General features: G+C 40.8%; 1 protein-coding gene and 1 long non-coding RNA gene across 3 annotated transcripts; both read right to left on the reverse strand.

Annotated features, from left to right (window-relative positions):
* Positions 1 to 865: 865 nt before the first annotated feature.
* Positions 866 to 7,323, reverse strand: LOC106628033 (uncharacterized). The gene is made up of 3 exons (XR_001331219.2): positions 7,062 to 7,323; positions 2,040 to 2,196; positions 866 to 1,185 (listed from the first exon to the last, which is right to left on the reverse strand). It is a non-coding gene; the product is annotated as an uncharacterized LOC106628033 (long non-coding RNA).
* Positions 7,324 to 12,421: 5,098 nt separating this feature from the next.
* SLC35E3 (solute carrier family 35 member E3) lies at positions 12,422 to 18,691 on the reverse strand. 2 transcript variants are annotated; one of them, XM_005519341.3, is made up of 5 exons: positions 18,260 to 18,691; positions 18,060 to 18,170; positions 16,378 to 16,536; positions 15,402 to 15,484; positions 12,422 to 14,943 (listed from the first exon to the last, which is right to left on the reverse strand). In XM_005519341.3, the coding sequence occupies exons 1-5, from the start codon at positions 18,647 to 18,649 to the stop codon at positions 14,757 to 14,759; spliced, it is 930 nt and encodes a 309-aa protein (XP_005519398.1). In that variant the 5' UTR covers positions 18,650 to 18,691; the 3' UTR covers positions 12,422 to 14,756. The 2 variants fall into 2 exon arrangements, with proteins under 2 accessions (XP_005519398.1, XP_014104445.1); XM_014248970.2 differs by lacking the exon at positions 18,060 to 18,170.
* Positions 18,692 to 18,731: the final 40 nt, after the last annotated feature.

Consider the following 18,731-nt stretch of genomic DNA (forward strand, 5'->3'; position numbering starts at 1 on the left):
CAGGACACTTCCAAGAATCACACCATGTGCCCCATGACTGCTTTGGATACGAGATCACCAGTTTCTTACAATTCCATAACTTCAGGTATTTATTCTGAAAAATGTAAAATTACTTCAGGTGTACTGGAAAAGAGGGTCTCAAAAAAAAGCTTTTCTGGCAGCTGTTCATGAGCTCTTACCTTCCTCCCACAGGCACTCAGTTCATGTGTGTCTGCTCTCCAGCACGTTAACTACAGCTGCTTCAAAACCACCTGGAGGTGGAATTACCCCACATCAGAAAACAGCAGCTCTTCTGCTTGTGTTTAATTGGTGTACTTTTCATCCATCTGGGAGACATTGGTAATCTGTCTGCCCAAATCTGATTCCTATTTAGCAGCAGGGCAGTCAGCCACAAGCACAATTAAACAAAACAATAGTGCATGCTTTCTGAAGGGAAGCCAACTGGCAAAAATACAAACCAGTTCTTTTGAACTCAAATATCCAACACAACTCAATATCCAACACAGAATGAAAGGCTCGGGTGTTTTTTCCCACTCTAGTTTTCTGTTTAGTCCTCACTTTTGAATGAAGCTAATGGAACAATTCTAAAGAACTAAAAGGGAAAAATCTCAGGAAAAGACTCCTGTTACTTTCAAATAGTTTTTGTTAAGCACATCACTGAGTGAAGAAACATGCTTTTCTTCTTAAGCAGGAGTGAAATATGTGACTAGATTGTAACCATATCCTGCTTCACTAAACTGTGAAAATTAAACAATCCAGTGATCTCTCCTTTGGTAGAAATACTTGATTGTATGCAATTAGATCAGAAAAGCCCCAGTATAATCGTGCTCATCTGCCTTATTTAATCAAACTAGGATAATGCCAATTCAGTTTAGAATTGTTCTTTTAATTCAATGCTCATTTGTCATTCAAGTGTGCTGTTCAGTCCAGCACAAAAAAACATTTCTCTTCAAGGGAGTGGCCCAGAAGGGTGTGTGGGGTGTGCGCAGGCTAATACGACTTATGTGAAACATTGTGGTATCTTTCAGTCTGAAACTGAAATGTATTCAGGGACAATCTAGATCCAGGAGAAGCTGAGAGCAAACACAACATGCAATCCAAATCCAGTCTGGAATGCTATGCGTGGAGAGAACTACAGCTGATGATGAGGTCAGGCCTGAAGTACTGTTCAAGTCAGGCTGCAGTCTAGGTTAGAGGAAGAAAAGACAAAAAATATTTTAAGTGTCCATCTGTTACTTGAACTGTTTGTTTCTAACAACAAAACCCAGAAGGGATTTTATTACACAACCAGCTTCTTAACTCAGACCCATTCTAGGTACCTGATCATTTATCTCCCAGAATTGTCCTTGCTGGACCATCCTTGCTGGGTCTTGCTGACCCAGTTGTACACACCTCCTCTGCACGCTCCATACTTGCTTTCTAGCTGCCTGTTATACAAAGAATATATGCTTTCCTTTGGATCACAGGTTCTATAAAATCCTTCCTTGCAGACCTTCTTGTGCTCCACTCCACAATTTAATGTTTGGTTGATGCAGTCTTACTGACTGGTGTATGATTTTACTTGACACAGGATGAACCATCCATTCCTGAAAAAAGCCTCAGCCCTCTTCCTTTCCTAATACGATTGATTTACAGATGAATTACAAAGTCACCTTTCTGCTGGCTCTCTATGTTTGGGAGCACAGCTTCTTCAGTACAAGTTTTAGCATACGGTTGTAGCATATGCAGTTAAACAATAGTGCAAGTAGCTACAAGTAGTTTGGAGCATTTACTAGAGGCATTAGTGTCTGATGTAGCCTTGACCTGAAACTCTCAAGGCAAGTAAGAGTAATTTCCCTCCAAGAGTTCGTTGCCATCACAGACAGGGCTAAGTTATCAATCTTGCATGTATATTCTGAAGCCCACTTTTAAAGTAGATTTGCTGCAAATAGTTTCCTTGAGATTAAATATACCCCCAGATGAGGCATAAATCCACGTACCTCCTGAAACAAGCTGAATTATCTTGCTAAGTCATCCTTCTGAAAAACCACACTGCTTACCCAGCCTGTCTTTTTTCTTTTGCTCATATGCCCTCTCTTGATTCAGGTGGATCCTAATCACAAGTCACGTCAGCACCCAGCAGCTGGTATTCAATAGCTTGTCGCCAAGTGAGAGAAGTTTTTTACAGTGCCCAGTTGCTTGCCTGTGAGTTAGCACCTGTTTAAACACAAACATGAAACAATGGCATGTAAGTAAGGAGCACATTCATGATGAAACAGAAACAGTTGTCTCTGTGGAGCAAGGGAATAGTAACCTCAGCACAGCATTCAGCAGAGAGCTGGTGTAGAACTGGGTATTCCTGGGAGGAGTTTTGTGACCCACAGAGATGCAGCACAGTTCCACTGCAACAGCAATGATGGTTTACCTGCTTGCTCCGAGCTGGGTTCCAAGGCCCTGGAACTTGACTGTCAGAAATCAAGGGAAAATGTCATGTTTTCCCCCTGGGTCAAGGAAAAAGCTCTGACACATGTTTTACATTCTCACATCTGCAGTAAGAAACACTAAGGAAGTGGAAACCTGGCATCCTCCAGATCGGATGCCAGACACTGGTTGGGATGACCAGCACTGTCTTGAGCTTCTTTTCTTATTCACCTCTGATTTTCTCCACTTTGCCTCCAACAGTGTTTTCTTCCCAGTACGTGCATATTCCTGTATCCTCCTCTCCTCCATGTAATTTCTGCTTTTCAGATTGTGTCAATATTTCCACAACATATTTTATATTTTATATATATATATATATATATACATGCTCTAGAGCTATAAAAAGTAGTTTCATACTAAGAGCTCACAAACTATTCTGCAATTACTCTTACGTGTCCTAATTTTTGGTAGTTATATTTGTTTGTAGTTTGTAGAATTGGATCAAAAAAGAAGCAAGGGGGTTTGTTCCTTTTGGAAAGTGTTTTAATATCCATATATTTCACACTCTGCTTTTCTTCTTTTATTGCAGAGTTTTAATTCTTCATAACTTCCACCTGAAAGCCAGCTGGTAGCAGTTTCCAATATGTGGCATGCATTACCCTGAGGTGGACTGTGTTGGGCCATCTGCACTAGAGACATTTGAACAAGTAACAGGTAGTTCTTGTCCAAGTCCATGACTTGGTTTTGTTACCAGAATCTCTTTTTTTTAAATAAATATGGAACAGTAAAGTTAAGGGAAATCCCCCACCCCAGCTGCTGTACAAACTGAAACCTCTTTCTAAGTACCAGTGGGCAGTTCAGATCAGGAGGGCAGTATTTGAAGAGAGGAAGTATTAAGCCAAATGGTACATGAATTTTTGAAGGCTGTATGTGCCACTAAACTTGTTTTTCTACCACCTGCCCTGATTCCATTAGCTGGTCTGACAGTCACCACTGCAGTGGTGGAGCCTTGGGACTCGGCAGGAGGTTTGTTAGGGGAGGTTCTCTGGTGGTTGCGCCTTCTGGTGCAGAAAAGGTTTTTTTTCATCTACATCACCCAAAAAAGGCTCTTGGAATTCATGCATAAAAGTTGCACAAACCCATTGATGCCACTGGAAAAGCAGGACACAAACTAAGCTCTGACTGCAGATGATGAAACCATGTAAATACTATTCTGTACTTTCTTCAGTTCCATTGAAGCATTAATATATCAGTTATCTCTTACCTCCACAAAAAGCAAGTGCATGGACTTTTTGGTATTCCTTCATTCAGCTAGTTTTGCAATATCCATCCTAGCATCTTAGTTTAAGTCACTTTTGTAGTTTAAAAATAATTTGGCAATTTCTTCTGCATTTATTTGTGTACTTGGAGAGATATGCAGGCACTGGGCTTTGACTTCTGACCTACCTTATTTATCTTAACAACATGTTGTTCACCTATGAGCCAAGGTCAGAGGGTAGGGCACCTTGAGAGAAATATACCATGTAGTGCTACTCACAAGGGAAGAATCCCAAATCCACTTCTCTGGGACTGTAAGATATTACTGCATAGTGCCTTTGCTGTCAGAAGACAGGCTGCAGTTTGCTCACATAAGCAAAACAAGCCTCACACAAACATACCCTGAAATGCACTGTAGTGAGACATCTGAGAGCACAGATCTGGTTTTCATGCCAAAATACAGTTTCAAAAAGATTCTCAAGAACACTTGTTTTCCCCCATATCTATTGAAGAATAAGAATTAGATATAATATAATAATAGGATTATTAGAATTATTAGAATAATATCCTTTTTGGTAGATAATTGCCGATCCTGAACTTTAACTCATTCAATGCAGAAGATACCACAATATTTAATTTACTCTTTCTTATTGGATGGGGTATAAGTAGAGCTGCAGGGAGTCATTGACTTGGGTCTGTCTTACCTCTCTCTGATCCTTAATCAGCCACATTATCTGCTCTGCTTGAGAATTATAGCAGCTGTGGGGCTTACTTAGCTGCACAACCACACTAAAATGGTGGTGTTTAATGGCAAGATGATGAAGACTCAGCATGCATCCCTTTGTTGGGATGGGGTTGGTGGCATGTTACTCCTGAGAGATCTGTTCCCAGCCATTTCTTCCATCCTCTTGCTGCCCTTCTGTTGTTTGTGCCCCTATTGTATAAAGTGGATAAAATGACCTGGCACACCTGAGAAATAATGTCATTTTTTTTCTGTAGATCAGTTCCCTGAGGTAGTCCTGAGCAGCTACACAGCAGCTGGCCCAGGACATCACTGGAGTGGCAGCAGACAGGCAGGGAAAAGGTGGGATCTGTTTCAGCTGTCTTAGCAGCATTACTGAGGAGGAAGACTACATTAAGCTTGTATGATTCCAGGGCATTCCACTGTGAGAGAGGTGTTCCATTCTCCTCCTTGCCTCCTCACTTATGGCTGTAAACTGATGGTGAGAATGTTTTACGAAAAAGAGTGGTGTTGGATTACCTCAGCCTCCTTGCACTGTTTGGTGATGCAGCTGAGCCCATCAGTGCCTCACCGAAATAATGTCTGGAGCTCATCTGTTGCCCTGTTGAAACAATGGCCTTGCCAGGAGCTGTGCATTCCTAGCCAAGTATTTCTCTGAACTGGCTTTGGCTCCTTTGACCACAGATTTATCTGATTCAACAGCAGGATATTTACTTGTATTTGCTGTTAGTATGTCAGCTTGCTTTATCAAGAACACATAAGACATCATAAAGAAAGCAGCAGGGACACACAGCTGGAATCAGAGAATCAGAGATGGAAATGGGGAAATAGCTCCTTCTGAAGGCAGGGAGCCACTCAGTGGTCTTTTCCTTATTATCTAACCACACCTTGAATGTTATCTCCTGTATCAGTCATCTGGGCCGATAAACCAGTTAGAACTGGGACCGTATTCCCAGAAGTTTCCCTCAGGTGTTAGTCAGGGAGAAGCACTGAGTGCATGTTAGCACTGATGACTACTTTAGTTACCCAAAGCCAGCTTTTCCTGTATTGCAAAGGAGCTGAAAGGTTTGCAAGATACTACCAAAGAAGGCACTTCTGATGGTAATTTGCAGGCCGTTGTGTTTTTTAACTCATTTGCTCTGTACTTCAAACTGAAAGTGCTCTTTTCTGTGAGGGCTGATTTAAAAATACAAGACATCGTCCCCTTCTGCCGTTGTTGTGACTTTGTGACAAAAGTTACTGCCTTTGCAACACAATTTAAGTTGGAGGGATTGTTGGAAATTATACAACTTCTAACATTTTTAATGTAACTTTAGTCAGGGGTTTGTTCGCCTTTGCCCAGGGAGAGGGGAATTGAAGTTTCTCTTCAAAAGACGCTGTTCACCGGCGGGGGTCTGATGATCTTAACATCTACAGACTGGGAGCAGCCAGAAGGGGCACAGGAGACAAGCGACCATCAAGGACCACTACCCGCCCTGGTGCGGTAGGAGACAGCTGGTCAGGGAAAAGATCGCCAAGAGAACCGAAGAATGACGATCAAATTAGCATCGAAGACAGAGGGAATCAATAACCCATAGAAAACAGAAATACGAAGATCTGTGTAATTTAAGACCAATGAACGTGAATTGATTTGGGATTCATCTGTATAAAGATGAGAAATATGTGGTGAGAAACCATTTGTGATGGAATGATTTTCACTGCACAAACCGGGCATGTGTGGAAGAAGGAATTTCTATTGGACATTCTGGCTGAAATAACATCCTGACCAGAAGTACTGCTTTGATTCTCTAACAAAGCAGAGATGTTGGAGAGTTTCTGGTTTTCCCGCAGTCTCGGTGACAGGATCACTACCCACATCTCAGTTATCACTCTAACATGTTAAACTGATACTCCAAGGATTGTATCCACAGCATGGGCACACAAAATTCCTTTTTGCTGACACAGACTGGAAAATAACAATCGTCTCTGGAAAAACAGAAGCCTGAAGGAGCGGGGGGGGGGGGGCAGTACTGGTACACACCACTGGCAACCTCTGCACACAGACTGAGTCCTTTTGGTTCATGTAGCCATACAATTATTTTATGCAACACCAAAATGATGACTGCACTAAAACGAAGAAAACTGTATGGTTTTATCTATGTTTCATATATGCATATCCGCTCTTCATTTTTACTAGATTCTGGTTCCAGTTTCCAGTGCAAACAATCCCTCTTTATATCCCAGTGTCTCTGGCTTTTACTACAATCCAATCCTGCCAAACCACTTTTGCAGCAAAGCCTTTACGTAAGTTTTTCTCCATCTAGCACTCCAAATTTAAATCTCCTTAGACAAAATAATTTCTTCAGACATCTTTGCATACACTGATTTACATTTATTTTTAAAAGGAAACTCCAAAGATGAGGGGACTTGCTTATCTTACTTTTACACTCAATGAAACTTGACAGCATTTAAATCCTGGCTTGCTTAGGGACAAGTAACTGATTAGAAAAGTAACCAGCCTTTATAAATAATATCTCAGTGATTCGTGATTTGTGTGACACACAGTGAATTACGATAGGATATGAAGGAAGTAGAAACAGATGTAGCACAGATTGGTTCAGCTAAATAAAGCACATTTTAAAAATAAATAAAAAAATAAAAATAGGATTAACGCACAACTTACATTCCAAAGATCTTCCCTTTATACGGGAGGCAAGGGGAACAGAGAACTGCCAGTCCACAGTAGGCTGCAGAGACCAGAAGCAAGCCACTGAGGCTCAGGGCCAGTCTCCCAAAGGCTTCGAGACAACTTAAAGGCTCATAAATATATTGAGTGCTTAAGAAGCTCTTTGAGGCTTCTGAGAGGCTGATGGCTGTACATGAAAATAGTGTTTTCTCACCATTTCGTATATGTGTGACACTTCCTCCTTCAAAGCCTCTTCCGAGTCTGGGTGTTCCATCCGGGCTCTGGAAAGAGGCGCCCGGCCCCGCCCCGCTTCCCTCGGTCCCGTTTCCAGCCGTGTGGTGTCACCCTTCCCCCTTGTCCCAGCACGGAAACTTGCCTGCCTGCACAGGAAGACTCTGCAGCTAGCCGTGGCTATTCCGCCTAGCAGAGGGCCATATAAATTCAGTTCAGACAGATTAAGAGACACAATCAAAAGCCCAAGATGGGTCCACAGGGAGACGCGGGACTTGTGCCTTTAAGCAGGAACATGATATACCACTGATGCTGCCAATAATGTGTGCTAGGAGTGTGTCTTCAACTACATCTGCTAATTTCTCAAAGTTTCTGAATTTAAATCTGTCTTCAGCATCCAAGATGATGTTTGAATGACATCCAAATACAGCTGGTTCTGTAAACTTGCATCTATTTCTATAAAACCAACTTAGTGCAGGTGCTCAGCAAGCGCAGCTCAGTGCCAACCTCCCACACATTCACACTGCTGTCAGCTGGAACTCTTTGAGACTGCAGGTATAGAATTAAGGTTTACATGTCCATCCCAATAAAGACAAAGCTATTAATGATCTGGAGAATGCTTTGTGGAAAAGTTTTAGCTGCTTAGGTTTTGTTCGAGAAAAAAATCTAACTCATCTCTGGGGAATGATACTAGCTGAAAAACATTGGTTAACTGTTAATCCTGATCAGAAGAACCACTTCAACAATCAGAAAAGCAGGACTGTGTGTTTTCAGAAATGTATAATTTCCTAGAGGGTGTATGATCACCACTGTCAGTTTCTTCTCTCAACTGGATTAACAAATAGGAAACCAGTTTCTGACTAACCACCACAAGAGATGCACTTAACAAGTAAACCACTTTGGATCCCAGACCTTAATATTGCTTTGGACTCTCTGGAGAGAAGCATCTATTTCACAACCATTGATGCTGTATAATAGGAGCTGGAGAGGCTTTTTCCATTTAGCTCAAAGACAGAAGGTTGATTAGGAAGATCTTAATCCAAGTTTTTAATACACAACTTTGGTGTATTGTAAAACAAAACCCATTCAGTCACTCTAGTTAGAAAATAAAGTGCACAAATGGTTTATTTTCCCCGGAGAGTAAGGAGGATTAAAAATGTTTTGGGCAGAGTAAGGAAACAGAACAAGGACTCGGTTTCTTGGTTGAGTAGGATACCTAATTTAGTTGGAGACAAAAAAATGTCAAACTCATCAATTATGCAGTTTCCTTTCTGGGAGTGCTGAGCCAATGCCATTTTCTATCAAGTTCTCTTGAAAGGTAAAAAATTCACACTGACAAATATGGCCCTGTTATTGAACTGCCTAATTGTGGAGTTAAGCATCTAAACTTAGACCTTATATTTAAAAACCTGCCTAGATGTGCATGTGCTATTTACTCTTCTCAGTTGTTTCTTAATCCATTGTCTCTCTTTTTTTTTTTCTTTAATCACAACCACCCCTATTCTACGGTCTTAGATTATTATTATATATACATGTATATATTATATACATGATTATTTCATGTGCTTCAGAACATAGCTCCTTTAAAAGAGTTTGCTCCTCAGTCTCTGCTTAGTAAGAAAGTAAAATGCAAGTTTTTTGTGCCACAGTTATTAAAAATTACATTCTTATGTTCTGCTTCAACCAGAGATCTCCTCCCTGTACTTCCTGGATGAGACACAACCATCTATGGTTCTAAAAATAATCCTGCTCTTTTCTGACACACTGCTTAGCCTGCATGTGCATCCTGCATGTGTGTGTTACCCCCACAGCCATGCTGGACTTCTTGGAGCTCCTTGAATCTAACCACATGCCTTCAAATGAATGGCTTGTATTCATGTTCCAGTGAAGCCACAAACAGATCAGAAAATATCTTTGCAATGCCAATCCTCCAAGCAGCCTTTGGATTGTTCCCCCTACTTGCTTCTAAATATGTAATTTACTTTAATTACATTATGTTTAATCTGCCCATGTCTGTTCCTGCCTATCAATTATAAAGGCAACACATTGTGCCTGTTTGATTTTGAGCAAGTGCAGCTGGAAAGGCATGTGCAACTCCTGAGCTGACTAATTACCTCTTAATTCAGGTTAACCTGACTCCTCTGGTATTTTTAGCAAATAAGTTTTTCTTGATTGGAAGGCAAACAAGGGCCCCTGCGTAAAAAAACAGCAACAGTGGGTGAGGTCAATGTATTTATGTGAGCAAGTGATGCAATTTCTGTCTCAATTCAAGAATTCCATAAACTGTATCATAACTATACAGAAAGGACAGATTAGAACAGGAAAGGGAGCTTACTTATGTACCTACTAAAGGGAAATGACAAAGACTAAAATTGGAAAGTATTAGAAACTGTGTGGCAACTGAAACAATGAGAATGGATCACATTTCCCTCTCCTTTAGTCCTTGTACTGTAGATTGTAACTATGACCCCTTGGGCTGGGCTGGATTCCCTAGTGCTGACGGCCACTGCAGTTACACAAGGCAAAGGAGCATGTTCCACTCCCCGGGGGTCACAGAAATGTAGAACAGAATCATTAGGTGCATTAGACCTTTCAGGTCGTTCTACACAAATAAGGAAGACAGGAGAACGATCCACGTCAGTCAGATGAAACCAGAAACAGCAACTCCAGTGAGACAAGCCCTATAGGGAGAGGTGAAATGTTTTCATTGGACCAACTGATACAGCTGAAAAAAAGCAGGGTTTCAGGAACACAAACCTTTCTTCACCAAGCCCAGCATCAATGGAGCGGGGAGAAACAATAGCTCCTTTCTTTCAAGGAAGGTTAATCACTGCTGTAGCACTGCTTGGCAAAGATCTTATACTGTCTGAATCCAGCTTTTTTTTCCCCATGGCATTTATATTTTCAAATTTATATTATTAAAAATTGCTTTATACTAAATTTGTCAACTAGAACAGTACAGTAAGAATGCAAAATATTTAGCTCTTGAATTCTTAACAATACCTGCTTGGAGATGAACCCACACCTTTCCCTGCTGCTTAGCACAGGCCTGTTTGGTAAGAGGTGTCTATGTCTTACTGTAAGATTTCTCATCACCCAAAGTTATATCAGCTCCTGCTTATAATTTTTTCATTTGTGTTCTTAACCCTCTGCAGCTGACATCCCAATCATTTTTGCAACAAGTGAGCTGTCAAAAGGAAGGCTGAGACTGCGATCAGAGGGAGAGCACCTGTAGGAAAAGAGCAAACTTGTATGAAGCACAAAACCTGGTGCTTCTTTCCATCTGCCCAATTGTAACAGTAGAAAAACAAAGAGCTGCATCTTCAAAATTAGAAGTGAAATTATTTTGCAAAACAAAACATTTTCACTATATATACACAGTAGCCTTTCATGTATCAAAATAATTTCCCCTTTTTTGTTTTCTCATTAAAAAGGGAATTTGGGTTTTGAAAGGCTAAAATAAAATTTTAAGTGGGAAAAAACCCATAACACAAACAAACACCTGCAAATCTTTAATCCAAAATCTGTTTCTTTCATAATCAAGGCAAGATATAACTATTTAACTGGAAGAAAATCTGTCATCTTGGAAGAAAAATCTTAATATGAAAGGTGATGTGGGGCTAAGTCATGCTCTCTGAATTCCCTTAACTTGCAAGCCTATTGTTAAAAGCAGGAACATAAAAATCATAAAGTTAAAAAGCTCTCACCAATCAGTAAGCCTTTTTCCTTCCCCAAGTACATGAATTTCAAGCCAAATGTTTCTTAGTCTCTGCTAAATATCTGAACAGTGTGCCAGTGTCCACTATTGCTCAAAAGCAGGCCTCTCCTCAGCAGCCCAACTGTACTGATATATACAGCCAGCTATGAAATCCAGCATCTTTTGATAGATTTTGCAGATTTGGCAAGAAAGATGTGGGTTAGACATTAGCTCAACTCCAAAATGTTAAAAAACCACTCTTCTGAAACTCTTATATAATATTATAAAAATGAGATTATACCTTAATATTTAACCAGCATTGACTACCAGTAATATTTTTTTTAAGAATTTAATAAAAAAATATGGGTAGCTAAACCAAGTTTTAATGTTGCTCTAGCCCCAGGCCATCGCTGAGCATTCATTTCATGAAATGAGACAGAGAGAGGATACAGTCCTGCTGAATTGCATTTCTGTCCTGAAGGTTGTAGACTTCCTGCAAGACAAGCCTCCTTTTCATACATGTAACAGCAGCAAACCACACTCCTTCAACCTCAAGCCTGAGAGAGCAGCTGTTCACCCATCTACAGGAAAACTCCTCTGGCACTCTGCCCCAGAGCCTGCAAGAACTTAGCAAGTTGTACAAAACCCGATGCAAAAGCTGTAAAATGAGTGCCAAATTACCAAAGTTAAAGGCAACACAAGGCTTTACACCGAGTATCTCTTAAATGAAGACACACTTCCTACTGCTTTGGGGAAAATGGGAAAACCTTGTGGATATTATTCTAAAGTGTTTTTGAGGACAAGGCTAGGTAACTTACCAGTCACTCACATTTGAATCAGAATAATTTTTTCTCATTTTTAACTGCCACCTTGGTATCTTCAGTTCCATTTGAACTACATCAATGCTAGCTTTTTAAAGAAAAGAATGCTAACATAGCAGGAAAGCACTGCATGGCAGAAAAAGACCAAAGCCTATCCTGTTGATATGACAGTTTAGTCATATCAAGCATGAAGTAAAATGAAAAGCAGAAAGCAAACGCTAGGGCACATATGGGATAGCTTCAATTGCAACAGCTCACACAGGGTGATGGCTACACATTGCTGAAGATGGCAAGTCTCTGATTTCTCTTTCAGGAAGCCAAGACTGCACTTAGCAGAGCACTTACATGCATTTACCAGGAAAACACATTCAAGTGATATGTAGTGAAAACTGGAATAAGCAAATAAGTATCAGTAATTTTTTGAAGACTCCAGTTCTACCTCCAGATTTAAAATTTCCCTCATTTGTGCCAAAAGTCCAAGAAGTTCAAAATTCCCTGCCATATTCATATGGACAGAAATAAATCCATGTGGTACCATTTTGTCTTATACACACCTAGACCCACAAAGTTACGTAATTCAAGATGAAAAAAGACAAGAACAACTCATCTCTTCTGCAATAAGCAGGTATCAGACAAATGATTAAAAATTTATTCCCGCCCTACATATGGTATCCAAAGAAAAAATACGTACAAAGATCTATTTATCCCACAATTACACAAGCATCCTGGATTTAATATTTTAAACCATATGACAAAGTTCAAGATACTTTATTTATTAGATACAACAAGTAAATCTCAAAATAGGGTTCTTGAATGCATGGAAAAAAAAAAAAAAATCACATCGCTTAAGTGACTCCCACACACACATCTTCCAGCACCAGATTATATTTATAATGTACTTTTTTTAATGATGCTGCTAATTTTCTCTTGCAGATCTGTTCTCCTTACAGAGTCTTGTATTTCCAGACATGGTTGTTTAGTTCATTCTACCACTTTATATATATATGTATTTACATCCATCTCAAATATTTTTGTCCTACAGGCATGTAATTCAGTTGTTTTCTAGCTGTTTCTTTTTTGCAGTCTATCTACATCTCAAAAGAACTTGTGCACAGCACAAATTAATGCAAATGGCTTTCTCAGTGTACATACTGAAGGATATGCATCCAGAGCTTGACCATCTGAACACATCTTTCAGCAGTCCAGGCTGTATTTTTAAACTAATTACACAGATCTACAAAACTGTAATAAAAAAATTATTCTCAGACCACTACAATGTCCAAGAAACAGTTGGTAAAGATGTAAAATTATTCAGGTATTTGTAACTCTGAACTGATTTAGAGTGTTACCGTATAAACTTAGGTTACAGAGAGGAGTAACTTTTTCTTAAATCAAGAACTGTAGCAGAATAAATAATTTACAAGCTTGAGAAAAGTTGCATTGTTTCCAACACAAATACTTCTTACCTCTATTGTAAAAAACTTAGAACTAAATATTATTTCTGTCTATGGTCGCACAACTTAAATACTTGGTTTTTTCCACACAGTTCCCCTCTTTAAATCTGGTAGAGGTAGATGAAGACAAAACAAACCCCAACATGTAAAGATTAAGATACTGCAATTAAATTCTAACCCTGCAAATCTAGTGAACATCTGTTCTCACCAGATTTACAGAAAGCAGTTATTTTTTCTTCCCTTTTTTAAAATAGAACAGCACTGAACTTCCATCCACATTGTCAAAATAAGTGCCTGATACTGTGATAAAATCATTTTCAAAGCATTTTTTAATTAGAGCAGAAGCAGGTCCCACCTTGCACTCTCCAGTCATTCAGATACATTTCTTAGGACTGCCTGTTGAAGAAATGCTGCCTCACACCCAGCATTTCCCAGACAGCCCCTGGGCCTCACCCCTAAAACGATGACAACAGACAAACCTACAGATCCCACCCGAAATAACTCTTGGGGAAAGGCGTGGGAGCAAGGGAGGTGGTGCTGAAGGCAAGAGAGAGAACTTGGCAACCTTCACACCCATTAAAGATGGTGACCTTTCTGAAGCCTTCTCAAAAATATTTTTTAGCATGGGTATCTGTGTGCAAGGGCTGCAAAACATTTGGTTACTACCACAAAATCAGAGATTTTATTAGGCTCACAGGTATTTACAAGATCTTGTGTAAATCTTCTGTCTTGGTTTTGGCACAGAAAAAATTATAAAGCAGTAACAACATTTTTGAAAATATTAATTACTTCATTAATGTCCTGACAAATTAAAAGAGAAAATTAAGATGAACTGTTTAGATCTGATTTCCTATTTTCCCATACCTTGGCCTGTGGCTTCAAGCTTTCTGCTTTCCTCTTTACCTGTAATTTTATCTACTTCATTTAAAAATCTATCTGTGGTCAAGGCAGAGATAAGAAAGCATATACAAGAAATAGGAATGAGTCTGGCAGCCTTTTTTAAAAATGACTGGACAAAGTATGTTTCCCTGTTCATTGTTCATCAGACAAAAATGAGGAAGCATCACTACATACTAGAACATCTGCATAAAAATGCCTCCAAGTTTCATCACAATGGCAATACTGGCTTGATCACAGAGACAGGATTCTTTTTCTTTCTCTCTCTCTGTATTATAACTGTAGCCATCATGATCTCATTTGGTATGCAAAAAAATATAATTACTTCAGTACAATTTCCACAGCAATTTGAAGTGTGCCTTTTTATCTTTTAAGTTACTGTTTTAATTTAATGAAAACAATAGGACAGACTGAAATGGCAAAACCCCAGCATTTTACATCCTTCAGTTCGTTTGATTTAGTTACAGAATAACAATCTTGGCAGTTAAACTAAAACCATAGATCTAAGTGGACGAGGCAATTCTGTGCATTCTAAAAATCAATGCACATTTAAATACTTGTTTTCCTTCACAAGTCTTCAGAAACTCTTGCTCTATGGACGCTGGGCCAATTTACTCTTATTGCTTTCCTGCTCACTAAGCTTGAAGTGCGTGTAGGCTAAAATGCCAAACAGTGTGCACAGAATCCCAAGGCCTTGGTTAACAGACAGTGGATCCTTAAATAAGAGGCACCCTCCCAGGAGGGTGATGCAGAACTTGAAATGTCCAAACATGTTATACCTAGACATCTGTTAAGGATAATAGCCAACACCAATATTATTTTTTGTAAAAAGAAACACTTGGAATTTTCATTAGTTCCACCCAAAGCATGCAATGGTACACTGTGTTGACTCAACTCACACAGTTTTCCTGATCTCTGTGGCTGCATTAACTTCCACCTAAAGCCTTTCACCCCTTTTCACTGCAGTCTGATGGACATGCCAACACTTCCTCGAGGCAGCCAAAGCATGAGTTAAAATTCCTTGCAGGTATGAATGTCAGCAAGTGAACAGCCATTACCTATACAAATCCCAAAGAAAGAAACAAAATGCACTAAAACACGAACGTGCTTTTCCAGCTTCATCATTTAGAATAAATCAGGAATGTTACCAAACAATTTTCCCAGATAAATCAACCCAAATGAATGCCAACATAATTCATCTGGAAACAGAAGAAACGACCAGTGTTACAAAGGATACGTGACAGGTGATGTATTTCCAATGATCCAGTAAATGGACAAGTTTACCATAAAGGCTATTATTCCAGACAGCAGTACCATTATCTGCGGATTAATGGACACAGTCAGTAATCTGACTTGCTTTTGAAAATTTGTAGATACATTCCAAGTTATTTAGTTTCTTTCAAATGTAAAATATCAGGCAAGAAAAACATAGGGAGAACAAAACCAGAAACAGTTTCAAATCAGTACAGACACTGATGATGTGAATAAGCAGCTCAGGGTATGATACCCATAAATTTACACTAATAGAGCCACAGGCCTTTTCTCCTTTACTCTTGGTGAACATTTAAGAGTGATTTGGAAAATCTGGATACTCATTTACATAGAGGTTGTATTCTTCATTTGAGATAAAGTCTTATTTATGGTAACAACAAAACCTATTCCAGCAAAATATCTGATTTTATTACAGTGAACACTTGCTATCCCATTCATAAAATGCAATGCTACAAGAAATGACCCACCACTGAGGGGCACAATCAGCAGTAGTAAGAATATGCCACTGGCTCTTCTTTGGACAGAAGGATACGGAGAGAAACTAGTCTTCCTGGTGAAAATAAACTACTAATTCTAGAGAACCACCAAAGTTGGCATCTTTCCACAGAAGAGAAGCTGAGAGTGTCCCCTGAGTGGACAGTCAGAACTAGAACTAGAGCACTTAATACATTAGGGGAAGCTTTTGGATTTCAATATTTTCCTGTTGTTCAGATGCCCTCTAAATAGAAACAAGAAATAAGGAGATAAATCAATTGACTGACTCACTCCTCTCAGAGGAAGTGGGGCAGACTCAGCAAGGGGCTTTTTGTCCTGCAAATGCCCCTCTCATCTCACCATAGCCAGCAGCTGTACAAAAATCTGTTTCACAAAGAACCAGATCTTACAATCAAATTTAACTACATCAGTGATAATTATTTAAATAAAGTCAACAAAAGCCTTACCACAGCAGAAAGCGTCCAGGGCCCAAATATCCCCCCTTCTCCAAAGACTGGCTCGAAGAAGGGTATGATGAACAGCAACATAGCTGAGGACATTGGTGCCTGATAGTACAACAACTGCATAGAGTTTACCTGCAACTCATGCTGCTTAGCGCCTACCCACTAAAATCAAAAGAGAAAGCTGTTAAACATCAGGAAAAAAACAAACCATGAATTGAAAAACCTGAGCAAAAGCAAACTGGCTACTAACACAGAGGGAGTCTCACGTGGACAATACTACTTAAACAGGCCACTGAGCCTCACCTTTGCCTCACTGGAGGCCCCATGTGTTTGTCTCTTTCAAGTGAAAAAGTCATGAGAGGAGAAAATTGTATGCAGTGGAAAGAGTGCCTAAACTTTATTTTTCCCATAGCCTGGGGGTAAAGTTTCGTACTTGAGGAAGAACAAATACGTGGAGCTGGGAAGAAAATAGCAACTCCCCTTTATTTTCAACACAAATTCCAGATCCTGCCTGTGTTGGAGCTGAGTATCCTTGCCTAAACAGGGACTGGATTCTGTTCCTTTCTTCTTATTTTCCTGTACATACAAGCTAACAAAACCAGTACACATTTGTCTTTTGGCAGTTTATTCCAGATTTAACAATTTCATTTCAATATTGATTATAATTGACTCTAACTTAAATTTTTAGGATTGCACAATTTCACAAATATTACTTATCTATGGCTACGAAGACAGATGTCACAGCCAAAAGGAAACATCTTTGTGTTGTGCTGAAAACTGACATTTAATACTTACTTAAATCACATTAACTGGTAATAGGGATGCCAGCATACAAACTTGCTCAGGTTTTTTGTCTTTTTACCCAAGTACCATTATTTCTCCAGTATACACATCATCACTTAATGTTCTTATGCAGCACCTCTTTCTTCCTCCTGCCCCTCAACAGGTCGAAATACCCTTATTTATCACCTTACACACTATGGGTCAAAGAGCGTCACTTTGTTTTGAGGCACAGTACACCTGGTACAAAGAAATTCGCGTTTCAATCTATCACATCAACATGACAGGAGTTTCTAATTTAGGAGGCTCTTACAGTCATGGTCAATAACAAATCGGGCAAGATATTAATACAATGTTACAGCAGAAGGGGCTGAGACAGTCCTTGGACATATCAATTTCTAACACAATAATTATCCAGAAAGTGGATTGTGTTTATGTACTAATCCACCCTCTCCAAAACCACATTAGAATGAGAGAATGTGTATAGTCGGAACTGAAGAAAGATACTGATAAAATGTAAATAGCTCAAGGATAAACCATGGGATTGAAGGACTGGAAAACATCATTTCTAGGGAAAAAGCTCAAAATCAAGGCACTTGCTCCAACAAGGAGAATATCTGTTCCATCTAGAAAAAAGGAGTTTTACCGCTAAAGCAATCTTCGCCCCTTGACCATGACGCTCACGTTAAAGACGACACTCCAATTTTTTAGCAGCAAGGCCGATCAATTAATTTAGCAGGGGTTATGGCGGATTATCATAATTTGGTGGGGGTTTTTAGAAAGAAATAACGGGGCACGGAAGGCTTCCTGGGAGGCTGGCTGCTGCCGCGAGGCGATGACAGCAAAGGGGCAGCACCTGGGAGCCCAAGCACCGCATCGCTCCCGCGCCCCGCGCCGCTACCCACCACTTGGTACAGGGAGGTCACCAGCACGCCCAGGGTGGCGAACGCCATCCCCAGAACGCTGAACTTCACGTCGTAGTAGGAGTTGAGGAAAACACCCAGCGTGATGGGGACCTGCGGGGGGGGGGACACGGCGGTTTTAGGCAGGCTCGTTGCCCTCAGCGCTCCCCTCCCCGCTCCCGTCGGCCCCGCCGCCTCCTCACCAGGGTCAGCTTGATCCGCAGAGGGAAAGTCTTGCCGTAAGCCACGCTCTGGATGACCACGATGACCGGCGTGGTCATGGCCTTGGCCAGCTGGTAGGTCCCGATGGTGTTGCTCTGCAGGGAGAGGTTGGTGAAGACGACGAAGCCGCAGAAGCTGAGGGCCAGCGGCAGCACCTGCGCGGGCTGGAGGCTTTTGGGGGAGAAGGCTCCGAGCGCCTGGCACAGGTAGAGGCCGAGCCAGGTGATGGCGAAGTGCACCAGGGTGAGGCTGAGGTTGGGGAAGCCCAGCCGCACGTACAGCCACTTGTTCAGGAAGACGATGCAGATGGAGGCGGCCAGATTGACCAGCAGCCCCGCCGCCAGCCGGCCCTGCGCCGGCAGCCAGCCCATGGCTGAGGCAGCCCGGCGCCCGCCCGCACACCGGCCGGGCCCGCCGCCGCCTCCCGCCCCGCCGGGACACGTGGGCTCGCGC

Source organism: Pseudopodoces humilis, chromosome 5 (assembly GCF_049639895.1).
Source record: "Pseudopodoces humilis isolate 2021_Gansu_Grassland_sample_001 chromosome 5, ASM4963989v1, whole genome shotgun sequence".
Classification (NCBI taxonomy): domain Eukaryota; kingdom Metazoa; phylum Chordata; class Aves; order Passeriformes; family Paridae; genus Pseudopodoces; species Pseudopodoces humilis.